General features: G+C 33.3%; 5 protein-coding genes across 6 annotated transcripts; 4 read left to right on the plus strand and 1 right to left on the minus strand.

The window, feature by feature from the left end:
* Positions 1-1,520: 1,520 nt before the first annotated feature.
* On the plus strand, positions 1,521-3,521 carry LOC9324860 (protein C2-DOMAIN ABA-RELATED 9). 2 transcript variants are annotated; one of them, XM_002887282.2, is made up of 5 exons: positions 1,521-1,722; positions 1,906-2,021; positions 2,641-2,736; positions 2,870-3,173; positions 3,256-3,521. In XM_002887282.2, exons 2-5 carry the CDS (start codon positions 1,908-1,910, stop codon positions 3,297-3,299), a joined length of 558 nt encoding a protein of 185 aa, XP_002887328.1. In that variant the 5' UTR covers positions 1,521-1,722; positions 1,906-1,907; the 3' UTR covers positions 3,300-3,521. The 2 variants fall into 2 exon arrangements, with proteins under 2 accessions (XP_002887328.1, XP_020890156.1); XM_021034497.1 differs by lacking the exon at positions 1,521-1,722 and having other exon boundaries at positions 1,793-2,021.
* A 100-nt stretch (positions 3,522-3,621) lies between these two features.
* On the plus strand, positions 3,622-4,935 carry LOC9323393 (protein C2-DOMAIN ABA-RELATED 6). The gene is made up of 3 exons (XM_002887283.2): positions 3,622-4,029; positions 4,347-4,442; positions 4,551-4,935. The coding sequence occupies exons 1-3, from the start codon at positions 3,892-3,894 to the stop codon at positions 4,839-4,841; spliced, it is 525 nt and encodes a 174-aa protein (XP_002887329.1). The 5' UTR covers positions 3,622-3,891; the 3' UTR covers positions 4,842-4,935.
* A 441-nt stretch (positions 4,936-5,376) lies between these two features.
* LOC9323394 (protein C2-DOMAIN ABA-RELATED 7) lies at positions 5,377-6,708 on the plus strand. Its single transcript, XM_002887284.2, has 3 exons — positions 5,377-5,743; positions 6,051-6,146; positions 6,243-6,708. The coding sequence occupies exons 1-3, from the start codon at positions 5,633-5,635 to the stop codon at positions 6,531-6,533; spliced, it is 498 nt and encodes a 165-aa protein (XP_002887330.1). The 5' UTR covers positions 5,377-5,632; the 3' UTR covers positions 6,534-6,708.
* A 219-nt stretch (positions 6,709-6,927) lies between these two features.
* Positions 6,928-9,634, plus strand: LOC9323395 (phosphomannomutase/phosphoglucomutase). Its single transcript, XM_021034496.1, has 8 exons — positions 6,928-7,545; positions 7,674-7,937; positions 8,022-8,331; positions 8,405-8,611; positions 8,691-8,890; positions 8,973-9,085; positions 9,167-9,310; positions 9,396-9,634. The coding sequence occupies exons 1-8, from the start codon at positions 7,012-7,014 to the stop codon at positions 9,469-9,471; spliced, it is 1,848 nt and encodes a 615-aa protein (XP_020890155.1). The 5' UTR covers positions 6,928-7,011; the 3' UTR covers positions 9,472-9,634.
* A 2,568-nt stretch (positions 9,635-12,202) lies between these two features.
* Positions 12,203-13,628, minus strand: LOC9323396 (MLP-like protein 28). The gene is made up of 3 exons (XM_002888751.2): positions 13,300-13,628; positions 12,712-13,197; positions 12,203-12,623 (listed from the first exon to the last, which is right to left on the minus strand). The coding sequence occupies exons 1-3, from the start codon at positions 13,541-13,543 to the stop codon at positions 12,346-12,348; spliced, it is 1,008 nt and encodes a 335-aa protein (XP_002888797.1). The 5' UTR covers positions 13,544-13,628; the 3' UTR covers positions 12,203-12,345.
* Between the last annotated feature and the right edge of the window lie 3,762 nt (positions 13,629-17,390).

Genomic DNA, 17,390 nt, shown 5'->3' on the forward strand with positions numbered 1-17,390 from the left:
GACACCTAGTGTTTGGTGATATATTTGAGATAACTTTTAGAATTCTTAGATGACAAACGTGATTTTATACTAACATCTAGATTTGTTTGGATTTCAGTTTAAAATGTTATTTGGTTATATATTTACATGTTGGTTATTGTTTTTATTTTGTTTATGTAAGATATTTTCTTAGATTATATCTATCCACATCCAATACACTTATGAAACATTTGTTCGTTGATAGTTGTTTAAACTATCACACACTAGTCGAAATACGGTCAGGATTTGTATTCCCTCAGTCAAAGACAAAGGAGTGGGCATATAGTATATACCCTATAACAAAATAACAGGTCATTTAGAAATCTGAATAGCATATTCCAAATTAATCTCATCCATAGAAAAAAAACTAATTAATGTGACAGCTGAGCTGACCATATATTGTATTTTTTGTTTGTATTTTGGCACAACAATATTTTGTGTTTATATAAATCTGATGGTTTTATTTCAAACGTACGATAAGGATTTGGAATAGAACAAATGAAATTGGAAACGGCTCTTCTTTAATTATTGACCAGCCACTCTGTGTCTGTTCAATTAGCGACTAGCCAGATTCTCCAATTTACTCATTGTCCATTGATTTCAAGTATACGCCAAACTCTTCTAGATTCAAAGGTAGGTCCATTAAACTTCAACATGCCACACGTTATTTTTTTACTCATCTCAGTCTATATCGTACCAATTGCTTCCATATTATACAATATCTTATATCTCTAATTGTCAGTCGCATCTAAGATTCGCCACTAGTTATTTATCAATTCACCCGACTAGAATCCTCAGTTTTCAGTCGTTCTCAAAAAAAGTTTTAAAGGATATTATTTTTAAAAATTTTTTAAAACATGAAAAACATCATAGAAAACAGAAAATTCACCGAATGAAAAAAAAAACTAATTCAGACGTGACGAAATATCTAAAGAGACATCGATTTTGTTTATTGCTCATTGTATTGTTTGAATAATCGATTTTTATATACAATTATTAGTTTTTTGCTACGAAGCTAAGAGTAATAAAGCTAAATTTTCAAAGTTTTAAGATAATCAAATGGAATGTTTAACCCATAATTCACAGTTATAACAATTTTTGTTTGGTAATGTTAACACATTTATGAGTTTTATAATGATATGTCAATTAGAAGTCAAATGATTGAATACCAAAAATATTTTAACTGAACAATTTTTTACGAAATAACTGAATTTTCTACATTTTCTAATTATATTTTAAAGATATTCAACTTATATATAATATAATTACTTTTCAAAATGTCAGAACGTAAAAATTTGATTAATACTTTAAATCAATAAACGTGAAAAATTGTATACCATATATTTTCAAAATATATAATTATAATTACTTTTTGTGCTATTACCTATATCTTTTTACAGTTTTTGGCTTGCTTAAGATGCAGTTAATTGATTTGATTAGTCTCTAATGAAATGAGTTTGTCGACAAAAGAATAAAACTTATAGTATTTGGTAACTTTGGGTCTAAACAGTAATTACCGTTTTTAACTTGAAACTTATAGAAAGTCTAGGGACTAGAAAAGAAAATAAAGATATCGGCGACATGTTTGAATTGAGACAACTCTAAAGAAAGAAAGTAAAGGAGCAGCGGTTGTCCGTAAACAACGGATAGATCTGTCGATGTTTGTTTTCGGAACTCCGCGTTGAATCAGCGTCGATGTTTCTCGTACTTTTGCATAATCCAAACTCGTTTCGAATTATAAATCTCATCAAATCCCCGCTTATTTTGGGTAGATTCAGGCAAAAAGGGGATTTGTGTTTCTTCGATATCATCAATTCACTGGAAAAAGTTTTAAACTTTATATTTAAAGTCTCTTCCTTTTTCTTTCTTTGTCGGTGGAATTTGCAGCAATGGAAGATAAACCATTAGGGATTCTCAGAGTTCATGTCAAAAGAGGGATTAATCTTGCTATTCGTGATGCCACCACCAGTGATCCTTATGTTGTTATCACATTGGCTAATCAGGTTTGGTTCATACCCTTTTTGATTCTTAAGTGATCTCAAATCGAATGTTGATTATGAATGTTATAGAGTTATAGTCACATGGAGGAGGTACAATGTGAGGGACTGATCATTACCATGTGATGGTTTTGGTGGCCATCCATGTGGGAAAGATCTCAATTTGATCTTTGCTTTGTGTCTTTCTTTGCTAAAAAACAAAACTTTCCGAAACATCCTAAGCATAATCTTGTCATGTTCTGAAATTACAAATTCTGGTATTAGTCTGGTGTTGCAAAAGATAGATCTCTTGAAGGGCCAATTTTGTAAAACTGACGAGTATTCTCTATGCATGCATAATCTTGTTGAAGGGTCGGTAATCTCTCAAAACTAATGAGCATTAAAGATAGATGTCTAGGCTCTTGTTGAAGGGTCATTTCCCAAAGCTAGCTAGCAAATGATGCATGTAATTACATAATCTTGTTGAAGGGTCACGGGTGGGAAGTTAATGTTATCTAATAGAAAATTGAAAATGGATATAATTGACTTGGCCTAGATGATTGTGTCTCTATGGTTGTACTTTGTGAAGCCCTCTTTATCATTATTTGTACTATGTAACCTTATGTTTGTGTATTTGTTCCTTCAGAAACTGAAGACGCGTGTGATTAATAATAACTGTAATCCAGTGTGGAATGAACAACTGACCCTTTCCATCAAAGATGTGAATGATCCAATCCGTCTGGTAAGCTTTCGTGACTATTCCAACGGTCTCCATTGCAAGCCTAAGCTATTAGCTTCACATTGTTGATGCATTTCTTTCTCCCTAAACGTATCTTTCCATGGACGTTGGCTCATATTATGCTCTGTTTATGCAGACGGTGTTTGATAAAGACAGATTCTCGGGAGATGACAAAATGGGTGATGCAGAAATAGACTTTAGGCCGTTCCTAGAAGCGCATCAGATGGAGTTAGACTTCCAGAAACTCCCCAATGGTTGTGCAATCAAGAGGATCCGTCCAGGCAGGACCAACTGTTTAGCTGAAGAGAGCAGCATCACTTGGAGCAATGGGAAGATCAAACAAGAGATGATTCTTAGACTAAAGAATGTTGAGTGTGGGGAAGTAGAGATCATGCTTGAGTGGACCGACGGTCCAGGCTGCAAGGGTCTGGGACGCGAAGGTATGCTAACAATCCTCGGTTTTTAAGTTGTGCTTGTGCATATCTATGATTGTGATTAACATGCGAGCATTGTTTCTTTTAGGATCCAAGAAGACACCATGGATGCCGACAAAACGATTGGACTAAGACGCAGAAATGTTCAAACAGAGACCGTGAAGATGTGATGGTATTTTTTCTTTCTGTTCATGGAAAGACAAAGATGAGTTTGTCTTTGTCTCATCAGAGTTTAAATTGATAAAAAGGCTCTGCTTTGGTCTTTAGTTGTACATGTCGAATAACTCAACCCTTATATATATTGTATCTGTTTCTACTAACTGAAGAAATAAAGCAAACCCTGAATTTCTAGAACTTCTTTCAATTTTTTCTTTGGTTCTAACGTTAGAATTAGCTCATCTTTATCAGTATGTATACAAAATTAAACGTGTTACCTTTTTTGTGAAAAGTCATGATTGTCAATGTCAGAAAAAGAGAATGCAGGAGATATTTCTTATGAATAGAATCTAGAAGAAATTCGTGTGAGTAACGCGTAGATGCTAATTAAAGTGAGTGAATAGTTGACAAAGAAGCTGGAAAAGAGACCTTTTGAATTGATCTTTTTTTTTTTCTTTTCTTTGATTTAAGTGGCAAAGTTGAATTTGTGTCGGTGATTGTTTTTAAGTGAATAAGAAAAGTAGTAGAGACAGGAAACAGGTGTGCTTTCTCTTCAACAGAAAGCAAAATGGAGAAACCAGAGGAAGAAGTTGAGATTAAGGAACTGGTAGGGCTTGTGAGAATCCAAGTGAAGAGAGGGATCAATCTTGCTCGTCGAGACGCTTTTAGCAGCGACCCTTTTGTCGTCATAACCATGGGATCACAGGTCTTTTTCTCTCTCTTTCTGATTGTAATCTGATTTGGTTCTCTTGGTTCACTAATTTTGATCTGTTTGATGTTTCCAACTCTGTTCTTGAGATATGTATTATTTCTCTGTTTACTTTCTTCGTAGATGGAAGAACAAAGAATCCACCTTTTAAGACGAAACATGAATACAAATCATTTAAAAAGATTTTACATTTCATGCTACAGAATGAGAACAATTGTTAGCTTTAGTGTTTGATTTTGATAGATATAGAAATGAATTTGCTTCTAGGATGTTACTTTGCAACTGAAAATTGGTTAATCTTTGAATTGCACCAGAAGCTGAAATCTTTTACTGTGAAAAATAACTGCAACCCAGAGTGGAACGAAGAGTTGACCCTTGCGATCGAAAATCCCAATGAACCTGTGAATCTGGTGAGTACTAGCTAGTACCCGATTTATGCAAGTAACTACTGGACTCCTGAATTTCCAACTGACGATAAGTGGTTTGTTGCATATGTTTTTGTTTTCGTATGATTGTAGATGGTGTATGATAAAGATACATTCACATCAGACGACAAGATGGGAGATGCGGAGATAGATATGAAACCATTCCTAGAGATTCACAAAATGGGTTTGCAACAACTTCCAGACGGAACAGAGATCAAGAGAATTGTACCAACCAGAGACAACTGCTTGGCTGAAGATAGCAGAATCGTCTATGATAACGGCAAGATCGTTCAGGACATGATTCTTGTGTTGAAGAATGTCGAATGCGGCAAGATCGAGATCCAGCTTGAATGGTTAAAAAATCCAGGTGGTAGTGGACTCTGAAAAAACAGAGATAAATATCTTTATGATTCTCCATCTCTCTGTATGTGTGTGATAAAAGAAAATCTCAGTTCATAAATAGAACAGACTACTACTACTACTCTCTCCGTTTTTATATTAAGTGTAGTCTTAGGGAAAAAAGTTTGTTTCAAGATAAATGTCGTATTATATATTTTTAAATGTAGACATTTGATAAGATTTTTCTATTATTGTAATGTATTAAGCAATGAAAAAATTTGTACAATGTATTAATAAAACGTAAAACAAAAAATTAAATAATTTTTAATGTGTGGAAAATCTTTAAACGACCATTTATAACGGAGAAAGTATTGGTTTTTTCTTGGAAAATCAAGTCAACGACTAAATTAAATAATTTTTAATGTGTGGAAAATCTTTAAACGACCATTTATAACGGAGAAAGTATTGGTTTTTTCTTGGAAAATCAAGTCAACGACTTAAAACTTTCTCCAATTGTCAGAAAAAAAAGAAAGAAAGAAGAATCAAAAAGATGTTATCACCAAAGAGTATCCAAAGAAGTTCGTGAGAGTAACGCTTATATGAGAATAATCAGGAAAGAAACCTTGTATAGTAGTACTATTTTAGATGGTCTTTATTTTTGTTTCTTTATTCGCTCTTTCGTCAATTGATAAGCCAATTTAATAAGTGGTCTTCGTTGAATTTGAGCCGGTGATTCTTTTTGAGAGAATAAAAAAAAGTAAGAGTCAGGCCGAGAAGGACATCGATCAAAAAATTGAGAAGAAAAAAACAGAGAGAAAACAGAGGAAGAGGTTGAGATGGAGGAACTTGTAGGGCTTCTGAGAATCCGAGTGAAGAGAGGGATCAATCTTGCTCAGCGAGACACTCTAAGCAGCGACCCTTTTGTCGTCATAACCATGGGATCACAGGTCTTTTTTCTCTCTCTCTCTCTGATTCTAATCTGATTTGGTCTTTTCTTGATTTCAATCTGTGTCTGTTCTTGAAATATATATCTCTGTTTATCGAAAAATCGACCTTCAAGAAGCATGATAGATTTCAAAAAGAAAACAACAAGAGAATACTAATTTCATGCTACAAAAATGAATCAATAGATAGTTTTAGTATACGATTTTGATAGATTAAACGGTTTAAGACATAGAGAGAAAATCGGGTTTTCGATGTTAGGATGTTTAATATCTTGCATGCATTCTAATTGAATTCTTTGAATTGCACCAGAAGCTAAAGACGCGTACTGTGGAAAATAACTGCAACCCTGAGTGGAACGAGGAATTGACCCTTGCGTTAAAACATCCCGATGAACCTGTGAATTTGGTGAGTACTTCTATCTCATTTGATTTTCGATTTGGAAGAAGAATCATGAATTTCCAACTCAAAACCAATTGACAATAAGTAGTTGTTTTTTGTCAGATAGTGTATGATAAAGATACATTCACATCGCACGACAAGATGGGAGATGCAAAGATAGATATTAAACCATTCCTAGAGGTTCACAAAATGGGTTTGCAAGAACTTCCAGATGGAACAGAGATCAAGAGAGTTGTGCCCACCAGAGTCAATTGTTTATCTGAAGCGAGCAGTATCGTCTCCATTAATGGCAAAATCGTTCAGGACATGATTCTTCTGTTAAAGAATGTCGAATGCGGCGAGGTCGAGATTCAGCTTGAGTGGATTGAAATTCCAGGTTCTAGAGGTCTTTGAAACAGAGATGAAGTATCTTTACGATTCTATATCTCTCTCTGTGTGTAATAAAAAAAATCTCAGTTCGTTTTGGGTTTTAGACAAAAGTCACAATAAGTGGAACAGAGTACTACTCTGCTTTGTAATTGAAATATTTGGTTTTAGTTTTAACCGAAACCGTTTTAGTTTCGCGCGAGTTTTGTTTGTTTGCAGATGAAGAAAAAAACGTGGAAAAAGAAAAACCAAAAAGATCTAATAAGCTTGGAAGTTTGCTTGCGGATTTTTTTTTTGTGGTTAAACATGTGAAATTGCAGAGATATTCAAACGTAAGGTTATGGTTACATCTAGTTACAAAAATCTTATCCATCTCCAAATCCCAAATTTGAAAAACACTTCTAATAGATACAAACAAGATTGCAAATATATTTGTTTCTTTTATTTGGATCTCTGCCTTCAAGTCTGAAACTTAGAACTCTGTTTTTAATTTACTTCAAAAGCTATGGCGTCGACTTCAACATCATCTTTAATGGCTTCTAAAACTGTAATATCGAAAACAACTCTGTTTTCTTCCTTACCGGGAATATTCTACCGGAATTTTATAACATTTGCACCAGCTTCTCCTTCCGTTAAACCCCTGAGGACAAAATCTTCAAATGGTACTAAGTTCGATGAAGTAACCAACAGTCTTGACGAAGATATGGACCAGATTCGTCGGTTGCAAAACGGTTCTGACGTGAGAGGAGTCGCATTGGAAGGAGAGAAAGGTCGAACGGTTGACCTAACGCCTGCAGCTGTTGAAGCAATCGCAGAGAGTTTTGGAGAATGGGTTACAGCAACGGAGAGTAACGGAAACGGTGTCATTAAGGTTTCTCTCGGACGGGATCCACGTGTTTCCGGTGGGAAGCTAAGCACGGCCGTGTTTGCCGGTTTAGCTCGTGCAGGTTGTTTAGCTTTTGACATGGGTTTAGCTACTACTCCAGCTTGCTTCATGAGCACGTTACTCTCTCCATTCGAATACGACGCTTCAATTATGGTAACACGCTTCCATTTTAAAGAGCTTTGTCTTTTGTCAAGTTTCACGGACTTTCCAACTCAAAATCAATTGGTAATAAATGGAATTGATTATTGTTTCCAACATGTTTAGTTGTTGTGGTTTTGAAGATGACAGCTTCTCATTTACCGTATACAAGAAACGGACTCAAGTTCTTTACCAAGAGAGGAGGATTAACGTCTCCTGAAGTGGAGAAGATATGCGATTTAGCTGCGCGAAAGTACGCTACTAGGCAGACTAAAGTCTCTACATTGATCAGAAGGCGACCTAAGCAAGTTGATTTCATGAGCGCTTACTCTAAGCACCTTAGAGAAATCATTAAAGAGAGAATAAATCACCCTGAACACTACGACACTCCTCTCAAAGGATTTCAGGCAAGAGACTAGCTCTCTCTCTCTCTGTCTGTCTTGAGATTTTTGATGAAAAATTGTGACGTTTTTTTGGTTGGTGTATGTTAGATAGTTGTGAATGCGGGTAATGGGTCAGGAGGGTTCTTTACGTGGGACGTTCTAGACAAGTTAGGAGCCAATACATTCGGTTCGCTCTATCTAAACCCAGACGGGATGTTCCCCAATCACATTCCTAATCCGGAAAACAAAATCGCAATGTCACACACCCGAGCCGCGGTTCTTGAAAACTCAGCGGATCTCGGGGTTGTGTTTGACACGGATGTTGACAGGAGTGGAGTGGTGGATAACAGAGGAAATCCTATAAACGGTGATAAGCTCATTGCGCTTATGTCAGCTATTGTTCTTAAAGAACATCCAGGTGGGTTACACTAATGATCCATATGTTTGATTGATTAACTAATGTGACTTATAATATAATGTTTTGAGTATAGGAAGTACAATAGTGACTGATGCAAGAACGAGTATGGGGCTAACTAGGTTTATAACAGAGCGAGGAGGGAGGCATTGTTTGTATAGAGTAGGGTATAGAAACGTGATTGACAAGGGAGTAGAGCTGAACAAAGACGGTATCGAGACTCATCTCATGATGGAAACTTCAGGACATGGTGCTGTTAAGGAGAATCACTTCTTGGATGATGGTCAGTTCATTAAAACTCTTTAATTGATTAACGAGTGATGATGAATTCATATGTTTGTTTTGCTTGGGACAAATTGTAGGTGCATACATGGTGGTGAAGATCATAATTGAAATGGTGAGAATGAGACTCGCGGGATCAAATGAAGGTATCGGTAGTCTTATCGAAGATCTTGAGGAGCCGTTAGAAGCGGTTGAGTTGCGGTTGAATATTTTATCAAAGCCAAGAGATGCCAAAGCAAATGGCATTGAAGCCATTGAGACTTTCAGACAATACATCGAGGTATTATAACTATATCAATTGGTTAGGCTGTAGCTGTAGACTTGGTAATTATAATTGTGGAACATATAAAAATGGTTACTAGGAAGGAAAACTGAGAGGGTGGGAATTAGGCACGTGTGGGGATTGTTGGGTGAGTGAAGGTTGCTTGGTGGACTCAAATGATCATCCATCTGCCATTGATGCTCACATGTACAGGTAACTAAATGTGCTCACAGATACTTTATATTATATGATAGTACATGATCGAATTCGAATTAATAATCGAGAATAATTCAGGGCAAGAGTGAGTGATGAAGAGAGTGGGGAAGAGTATGGTTGGGTGCATATGAGGCAGAGTATTCATAACCCTAACATCGCACTTAATATGCAATCAATGCTTCCTGGTGGATGTCTCTCCATGACAAGAGTCTTCAGAGACCAGTAAATTTTTATATTTAAGTCTAGTTCATGAATAAATATAAGTAAGCATTTGATGATAAAGTTGAATTTATGTGTGGTTGATCAGGTTTCTTGAAGCTAGTGGGATTGCTAGATTCCTGGATCTAAGTGACTTCGACAATTACATCGGAGGACAATCTTGAAGGTTCTTAATTAAATGTGAAATTTGTAATTAAAACACAACATGAATTGCTGCTACGTACTGTATCTTAAGTTATATGTAAATAAAGTTTTTTTTTTTTTTTTGCGTGTACCAGGTTTTGATACTCTTTGAGAACAATTATCGCGTTTCAGTCTTTCTCGTTCTAAGTCTTGCTTATGACTATGAATTATACAGTAAAATTATTGAGGATCATGAGATATTTAGGGGATTGTACCCAGTCAGAAAGCTCTTTTCTAGATATAAACGTTTTGGTGAAATTGTTGAAAATTCAATTGGTAGTGAATAGAAGAAGGACCATGTCTATTGCTAATGATCCATCACATTGCCAATGTGAGATAATCTTTGGTTAGATCGCCCGAACTAATTGGTTAGTTGAGGTAATATGTGTTTGAGCTCTATATTATGTTAAGTTTGATGAATTTTCAGCTCAAAATTATTTGATGATAAGTAGATAAGCCTATGTTTCTTATACTTCAACTCAAGGTCATATCAGAATATTTATCAAGTAAACTGCAATGAACAACACTCTCCACCAAAGAATTATATAGATTGAGTAGAACTAAGAAAAAAAAATACATGGTTAATTGGGCATAGGCTGAAAATACATAGTGATATGAGTTAAACGACTATAAAGCGACTACATACAGCCCATTTTTATATTGAGATTTTGTTTATGATAGTTCAATTCTCTATCCCAGATAATCTTTTTTGTTGATGAATGTATGTATGTAAAGAAATATCTTATGTCTAGATTCTAACTAATTTACACATATCATCAAAGAGGTTGTTGCCTTATTCAAATCCATTATTAGTCCTGAGATGTTTGACATATGTACTACTTTTATTCCCAACGAAATTCTTCCATTCTTTTGTTCTTTAAGAAATAAATCCAAATTTTCTTTCGAGTAATCATACCAACCAAACTATTATGTATAGATGGAGAATGGCCCAAAAATCATAAAGAATACTCTCTCCGTTCTTTTATAAGTGATGTTTTAAGCTTTTAATTTTGTTCTTAAATAGATGATGTTTTTAATTTCAATACAAAATTAATTACTTTTTATTGGTTTTGACGATTTATATTTTGTAGATTGATTTTTTATTGGTTGATTAGATAATAAATGATGTTAAAGTTTAGAAATAAACAAAAATTAAATGATTTCTTAATTAATCTATGTAAATTCTCCTAAATCATCACTTATAAAAGAACAGAGGGAGTATATTCCAGTAAAACTAGACTAGTGTGGTATCAAAACACTCTTCTTCATAGAAACCAAATTTATGCATTCTTTTCTCACCGATTCTCTATTATGATTTTTCCAAGTGACCATAAGGTAACTGTCACAAATTTTAAAATAATTAAAACCAAAACCTTTTTTTTATATAAATTCTATCGGCTACCAGCTAATCCGGTCAGTCTCTATAGAAATGCATTGAAGTGTTATAGAGTAGATTTTTACTAAAAATGTCACAACACTGCTTATTCTGAATTTAAAATGTTTTCCAACTAATGTCTGGGATAACTAGATCGCTTGTTATCGAACTATAAGGTAAACTGCTTCGACCGAAACTCAAATCCAAACTTTCCACATGAATGTAAAACTGAAAAAGAAAAAAAAAAAAAAAAGCCTTCTAACCAGTTACACTTTAAGATTCATGGCTTCAATGGAATTTCAGTAACGTACCCCTCTAAGTCTGATTCCGCAATTCAAAGAATTTTTAATAACAAAATATTCAATATTTTATTTAAAATTGATCTTCCATTATGTCCTATCTTAAATGCTCAGTTGCTCACCCAATTTTCTGTCTACGTATTTAAAGCTTAATTATTTACATAAAAAAAAAAATATTGGGAAGAAAGTAAAGAATTAAGTTATTTCACAAATTTTTAAGAAACAAAAACATTTCAAAAAGACAAAAACTAACATCAAATTTATTAGATATCAGTATATAACATCATATGACATTGACATAAAAAATTGTCTAAACAATTAATTAAATCTATTATCTGTATTAGGCTATTACCAAACACAGCCTAAAAATCTTACTCTAAACAATTATATCATCTTCTTTTTGTTGTTAAGAGTATCCGCATTGCATAAATAACAGGTGTCTTTAACATTAAATATAATAAATGTTAAAATAAAACAGAGTGAATAGTAGAGAACGTGTCTTTGGGTAGACATTTTTCTCACAGGTAATATACAGTGTCTTCTTTTTTCCTAAGATGAGAATGCTTGGATTCAATAATACTAAATTTAATATTAAATTATATTTAAAGACACTTTTAAAAGATTTATCAATGTGGATGGTCTAAAGGATTTGCTAAAAATATGAATTTAAAATACTAAAAAAGTAAAAATCATCTCTTGTAACATGCATGATCACTGATAAGGATTTCCTTATCTGATCAACATTAACGTAAAGTATTCCGTAGATATGATTGAAACATGATGCATATCAAAAAATGATTGAAACATGATGGGATATATTTGCGGGACCATAATAATGTCAAGGTAAGTAATTGGTATAACAGATCCCCCACATCATGAATAAGTTGAATTTTGAATTCCCCCTCTGCATATAACATGTTACAATATACAAATGTTGATTTCGTCGATCAACATGTTTTTCTTATCTTTACTATAAATCATGAAAGCATAAACATATGGCTTCGCTAATCCAATCCAAGCATATATTATATATTAGCAAACAAACATATATATATTTGTAGTAGCTTTATCATAGCCAAGGTAAAACGATCTTAGTATACACACTCACATTTATCTATCTCACACATGGCTCTTAGTCCTTATTTATTGCATTTAAATTCAAACACGAAGAGTACTGTCCTCTATTCCTCGGCCAATAGATGTTCGTCGATCTCTTTGGAGACCTCGACACAGAATTGGAGGAGAGTTTCGGGATGAGCCACCTCCTCGCTAATTTTCTCATACTCAAGGTGCCAATGCACAATACTTCCAAGTCCTCCATGTTTAGGGGTCACCTGGATCGTGATCACAAAGCTCTTGTACTCTTTCATCAGATCACCGTCGATAACTCTAAACGTGATCAAGTTCTTATCCGGCTCAACCGCCTCGATCCTCTCCTTAGCCACCTTTGCCTCCCCATCTGCACCAATTATTTAACATTTGATATTATATGTTTAATTTTGAGACATATTATTTATGAACAAGAAATTTATATAACATTGACTTGCCATGAACATAGTTCCAAAAGACGATAGAGCCGACTTTGCCCCAGTCGCCTTCGTGCAGATCACAGCCTTGAATGTTTCCTGGAGATGCTTTAGAGACATGATGTGGTTTTCCCGCGAACATGTGATGGAACTTCTCAGCTGAAGATTTGATCTCCACGTCTGTCTCTAGCTTCCCCACCAAACTAGGCGTCTCTGTTGTCTTCACCTCTTCTTCCTCAGCCAAGAGATGTTCGTCGATCTCTTTGGACACTTCGACACAGAATTGAAGAAGAGTCTCGGGATGAGCTACCTCGTCGCTAATCTTCTCATACTCAAGGTGCCAATGCACAATACTTCCAGGCCCGCCAGGCTTGGGGGTCACCTGGATCGTGAGCAAGAAGCTCTTGTACTCTTTCATCAGATCACCGTCTATAACCCTAAACGTGATCAAGTTCTTCTCCGGCTCCACCGCCTCGATTCTCTCCTTAGCCACCTTTGCCTCCCCATCTAAACCAATTATTTACCATATCATATTTATAGGCTTAATTTAAAATGATCTCCTGGTTAGTTATTTATATATGAAAAAAGATGAATATAACATTGACTTGCCATGAACGTAGTTCCAGAAGATGATAGAGCCAACTGTGCCCCAGTCGCCTTCGTGCAGATCACAGCTTTGAATGTTGCCTGGACTTGCTTTGGAGACATGGTGTGGTTTCCCAGCGAACATGTGATGAAACTTATCAGCCGAAGCCTTGATCTCCACGTCTGTTTCTAGCTTCCCCAACAAACTAGACGGCTCTGTTTTCTTCACCTCATCTTCCACGGATGTCTTTGTAGCTACATCCGCCATTTTTCTAACGGCTGGTTTGATTTTCTTGAGGAGGGTGAGATTTTTGTTTTTGGTAGAGAGTGAATTCCCTTAGGACTTGGATAGCCCTATATATAGAGGAATGAGTGAGCATCTCTAGAAGTAGATGACACTGGTTTAATTGTGATTTCACAATCCCATTATTGTGACCCATAACGATTCAGTAAGATTTCCACCTAAAAAACTCTTCTTTTAAATGTGTATTTAAGATTTTTTTGTATGAAGTCCTTTCTGTTTTGTAAAGCTTCACATAATATAGAATTAATTAAGTGAGTAACTATTAACCAAGAAAATAACACTGAATTATTTGCGTCCTTTCACGTCGCTCTTTTCTCTGTTAACGTTTATATATATATGCTCAGATACATTTATTGTAGCTAGTGGTGTTTTCGTTTTGTTTCAGTATCCCAATTTTTATGCGGGTATAAATTCTTTCTCTATTATTTATACTAGGTTATGAACCCCCGCGATGTCGCGGGGGAACTCATTTTTAACAAATATATTTGATTGTGTTTATGTATTAAATTATTATGATAATATATTCAAAAAGTTGAATTATTACATAAAATTAACTATATTTTTAAGCTATGTCGTAAATATTTTCCAAAGATGTTAAAATAATTTACGAATAAAAATGTAAAAAGAAGAATTATGATTAAAAACACTTTTGAAACAACTTTTATAAATGTAAAATTATTTATAAGTGACAATATACATAAAAAAGAGTTATAATATAGAGATAAGAAATTCTAGCGGGTCAAAACCAAAAAATTCGGATGGAATCAGTACTTAGCACGACTTGTGGGTGACTAAGAACGCCTAAGAATTGGTGTTATTTGTTTGTCCACTGTTCTTTAAATATAAAATTAATATTTATTTTATTATATATATTCGAGAAGATATAAAATTTGATGACGTAAATTACATCTATAACAAACAAATAAACATTTACACAATCTCATAAATTTATATTTGTATTGATTAGTTAACTGAGTAAAAAAACTTCTTCCTTGAACATTCATGTGACGAATTGGAATCATTGCTTTATTCCTAATAATGAAGATGATTTATGAATTACTATACTATTTGAAACTGTTTATTTGACGCTTACCACATTTAAAGCGCCTAATCACAAGCTTCACATGAGGATGTCTTCTGATATTCGAACTTTGTAATAGTGCTAAATCAGAATCAATATTTCGTTGTATACAACCCATATATATTGCTTTAAGATAAAAAAAAAAACATTATTGTTTTCATATAAAATAGCTAAATAAAAAAAGCTACTGTATACTCAGTCCAATTCTAAGAACAAAATTGTCGGTATCTTCATTAGAATTTTATATTTAAAGTTGATTCAAACTTCTCTCTTTTTATAATCATTCCAAAAAACTTTGGTTAAATCTAAAATCGGAAGAATTTTTTTAATATTAAAATGATTTATGTTTAGAAATAGTTTAGAGAATTAAGAATTTAGAGCCATTTTACAGATTTGTATTTTTTTATTCATCATGAAACAAATAATCTATGTTAAAGAACAAAAATTTGGGAACTACTTAGAAAGAAAGACAATTATTTAGAGTTCAGAAGTCACGAACATTTAAATAGATAATTATTCATACAAAAAATTGTGATAAAAAAATGCAATGAAATATAGTGAAGAAACGTATATGCAACTATAAAGATACAACAGTAAACTGAAAAAAAATATGACTATAATTGAAAAAATAGAACTGTCTCACAAAAATAACCGTCATTATTTCAATGAAAAGATGCGATTTTAAAAAATACAACTTAGAAAAAATAACCGTCAATATTTTAACGCAAAATACCGATAAAAAAAACACAAACGAAAAAAAGTTACAGTCAATATTTTAACGGAAAGTTGCGATAAAAAGACACAACCGAAAAAAGAACCATCACCGAAAAAAAATGACGGTCAATATTTTAACGAAGAGTTGCGATAAAAAGATACAACCGAGAAAATAACTGTCAATATTTTAACGGAAAGTTTCGATAAAAAAATACAACCGAGAAAAATAACCGTCAATATTTTAACGGAAAGTTACGATAGAAAGACATAACCGAAAAAAGTAATCGTCAATATTTTTAACGGAAATTTACGATAAAAAGACACAACCAAAAAAGAACTATTGACGAAGAAATTATTTTAACGAAGAGTTCCGATCAAAAAGACACAACCGAGAAAAAATAACCGTCAATATTTTAACGGAAAGTTATGATAGAAAGACACAAACAAAAAAGTAACCGTCAATATTTTAGCGGAAAGTTACGATAAAAAGACACAACAAAAAAATAACCGTCAACGAAAAAAGTAACCGTAGTTATTTTAACGACGAGTTGCGATCAAAAAAACACAACCAAGAAAAAATAACCGTCAATATTTTAACAGAAACTTATGATAAAAAGACACAAATATATAAAGTAACCGTCAATATTTTAACGAAAAGTTGCGATAAAAAATATACAACCGAAAAATAACCGTCAACAAAAAAAGTAACCGTCAATATTTTAACGAAGAGTTGCGATAAAAAGACTTAACCGTGAAAAATAACCGTCACTATTTTAACGGAAAGTTGAGATAAAAAGACACAACCGAGAAAAATAACTGTCAATATTTTAACGAAAAGTTGCGATAAAAAGATACAACCGAAAAAAAAATAACCGTCAATATTTTAACAGAATATTTTGATAAAAAGACACAAACGAAAAAACTAACCGCTAATATTTTAAATATTACAATAACACAACCGAAAAATAACCGTCAATAAAAAAGTAACCGTCAATATTTTAACGAAGAGTTGTGATAAAAACACAACCGAAAGTAACCATAAATATTTAAACGAAAAGTTACAATAAAAAGATGCAACCGTTCAGATGTGTATATGGTATTTATTGGAAACGACATAATCGTAAAAAAATAACCGATTAAAACGAAAATTGCGATAAAAAGACGCAACCAAAATAACCGTAAAAAAATAACCAATTTAAACGAAAAATTGCAATAAAAAGACGCAACCATTCAAATGTGCAAATGGTATTTATTAGATTGCTATTATATATAGATTTATATACACCATAAAATAAAGTAATTATTTATAACAATAACAACTTTTTGTCTATTGGGAAAATAATAAAAGGAGGTAAAACAAAGTCAACAATTTTTCATGTTAAACATTATGGGTTAAATTTTATTTTGTGCGGAGTCTACTGTTATTATGCACTTATATTAATTTACTTTTTATGTCTATATAACAATCAAATTCGATCGATGTAATCCATAATTCACAACTTCATTTACGAAATAAATAATAATAAAAAATCTTTTTCGTCTTTCTTTATTTCGGTAGTCCGATATTTTTGTATTTATATTTATATCTACCATAAAATAAATACTTATTTATAACAAGAGTCTAATAATTGTGAAAGTAATAGTGATCGAAATTAAGGTTACGTGAGTACCAAAATGCCATTTTAGATCATTTCCTTCATGCTCACTTTTTTTTGGTAGACTAGTTAGGTGTTGATATGACGGTAGACAACACTTTTCCCGACACTCATATAACTTTTGAAAATTGTAAAAGCTTTCTCTTAAAAATCAATGGATGCTCTATTGAGAAGTTGAATAACACATTATCACACGTTTATCTTCAGAGACAATAGGTAGGGTTAAGATCATCTACAATTATTTAAGATCTGCTTTTCCCGAGAAAGAAGAACTGCCATCTTTCTAACTTTAGTCAAGTACGTAGTATTCATACTCATAGCATAATGACTTTATAATCTTATGATTATTCTGATTTTTTTT

This window comes from Arabidopsis lyrata (assembly GCF_000004255.2).
Source record: "Arabidopsis lyrata subsp. lyrata unplaced genomic scaffold ARALYscaffold_2, whole genome shotgun sequence".
Lineage (NCBI taxonomy): Eukaryota > Viridiplantae > Streptophyta > Magnoliopsida > Brassicales > Brassicaceae > Arabidopsis > Arabidopsis lyrata.

Coding starts and splice junctions, on each gene's coding strand:
- LOC9324860 (XM_002887282.2), top strand. CDS start 1,908: ATGGAAGATAAACCATTAGGGATTCTCAGAGTTCATGTCAAAAGAGGG. Junction 2,022..2,640: donor TTATCACATTGGCTAATCAG/GTTTGGTTCATA, acceptor TTGTTCCTTCAG/AAACTGAAGACGCGTGTGAT. Junction 2,737..2,869: donor TGAATGATCCAATCCGTCTG/GTAAGCTTTCGT, acceptor CTGTTTATGCAG/ACGGTGTTTGATAAAGACAG.
- LOC9323393 (XM_002887283.2), top strand. CDS start 3,892: ATGGAGAAACCAGAGGAAGAAGTTGAGATTAAGGAACTGGTAGGGCTT. Junction 4,030..4,346: donor TCATAACCATGGGATCACAG/GTCTTTTTCTCT, acceptor GAATTGCACCAG/AAGCTGAAATCTTTTACTGT. Junction 4,443..4,550: donor CCAATGAACCTGTGAATCTG/GTGAGTACTAGC, acceptor GTATGATTGTAG/ATGGTGTATGATAAAGATAC.
- LOC9323394 (XM_002887284.2), top strand. CDS start 5,633: ATGGAGGAACTTGTAGGGCTTCTGAGAATCCGAGTGAAGAGAGGGATC. Junction 5,744..6,050: donor TCATAACCATGGGATCACAG/GTCTTTTTTCTC, acceptor GAATTGCACCAG/AAGCTAAAGACGCGTACTGT. Junction 6,147..6,242: donor CCGATGAACCTGTGAATTTG/GTGAGTACTTCT, acceptor GTTTTTTGTCAG/ATAGTGTATGATAAAGATAC.
- LOC9323395 (XM_021034496.1), top strand. CDS start 7,012: ATGGCGTCGACTTCAACATCATCTTTAATGGCTTCTAAAACTGTAATA. Junction 8,612..8,690: donor GAATCACTTCTTGGATGATG/GTCAGTTCATTA, acceptor GACAAATTGTAG/GTGCATACATGGTGGTGAAG. Junction 8,891..8,972: donor CTTTCAGACAATACATCGAG/GTATTATAACTA, acceptor AATGGTTACTAG/GAAGGAAAACTGAGAGGGTG.
- LOC9323396 (XM_002888751.2), bottom strand. CDS start 13,543: ATGGCGGATGTAGCTACAAAGACATCCGTGGAAGATGAGGTGAAGAAA. Junction 13,198..13,299: donor CTTCTGGAACTACGTTCATG/GCAAGTCAATGT, acceptor TAATTGGTTTAG/ATGGGGAGGCAAAGGTGGCT. Junction 12,624..12,711: donor CTTTTGGAACTATGTTCATG/GCAAGTCAATGT, acceptor TAATTGGTGCAG/ATGGGGAGGCAAAGGTGGCT.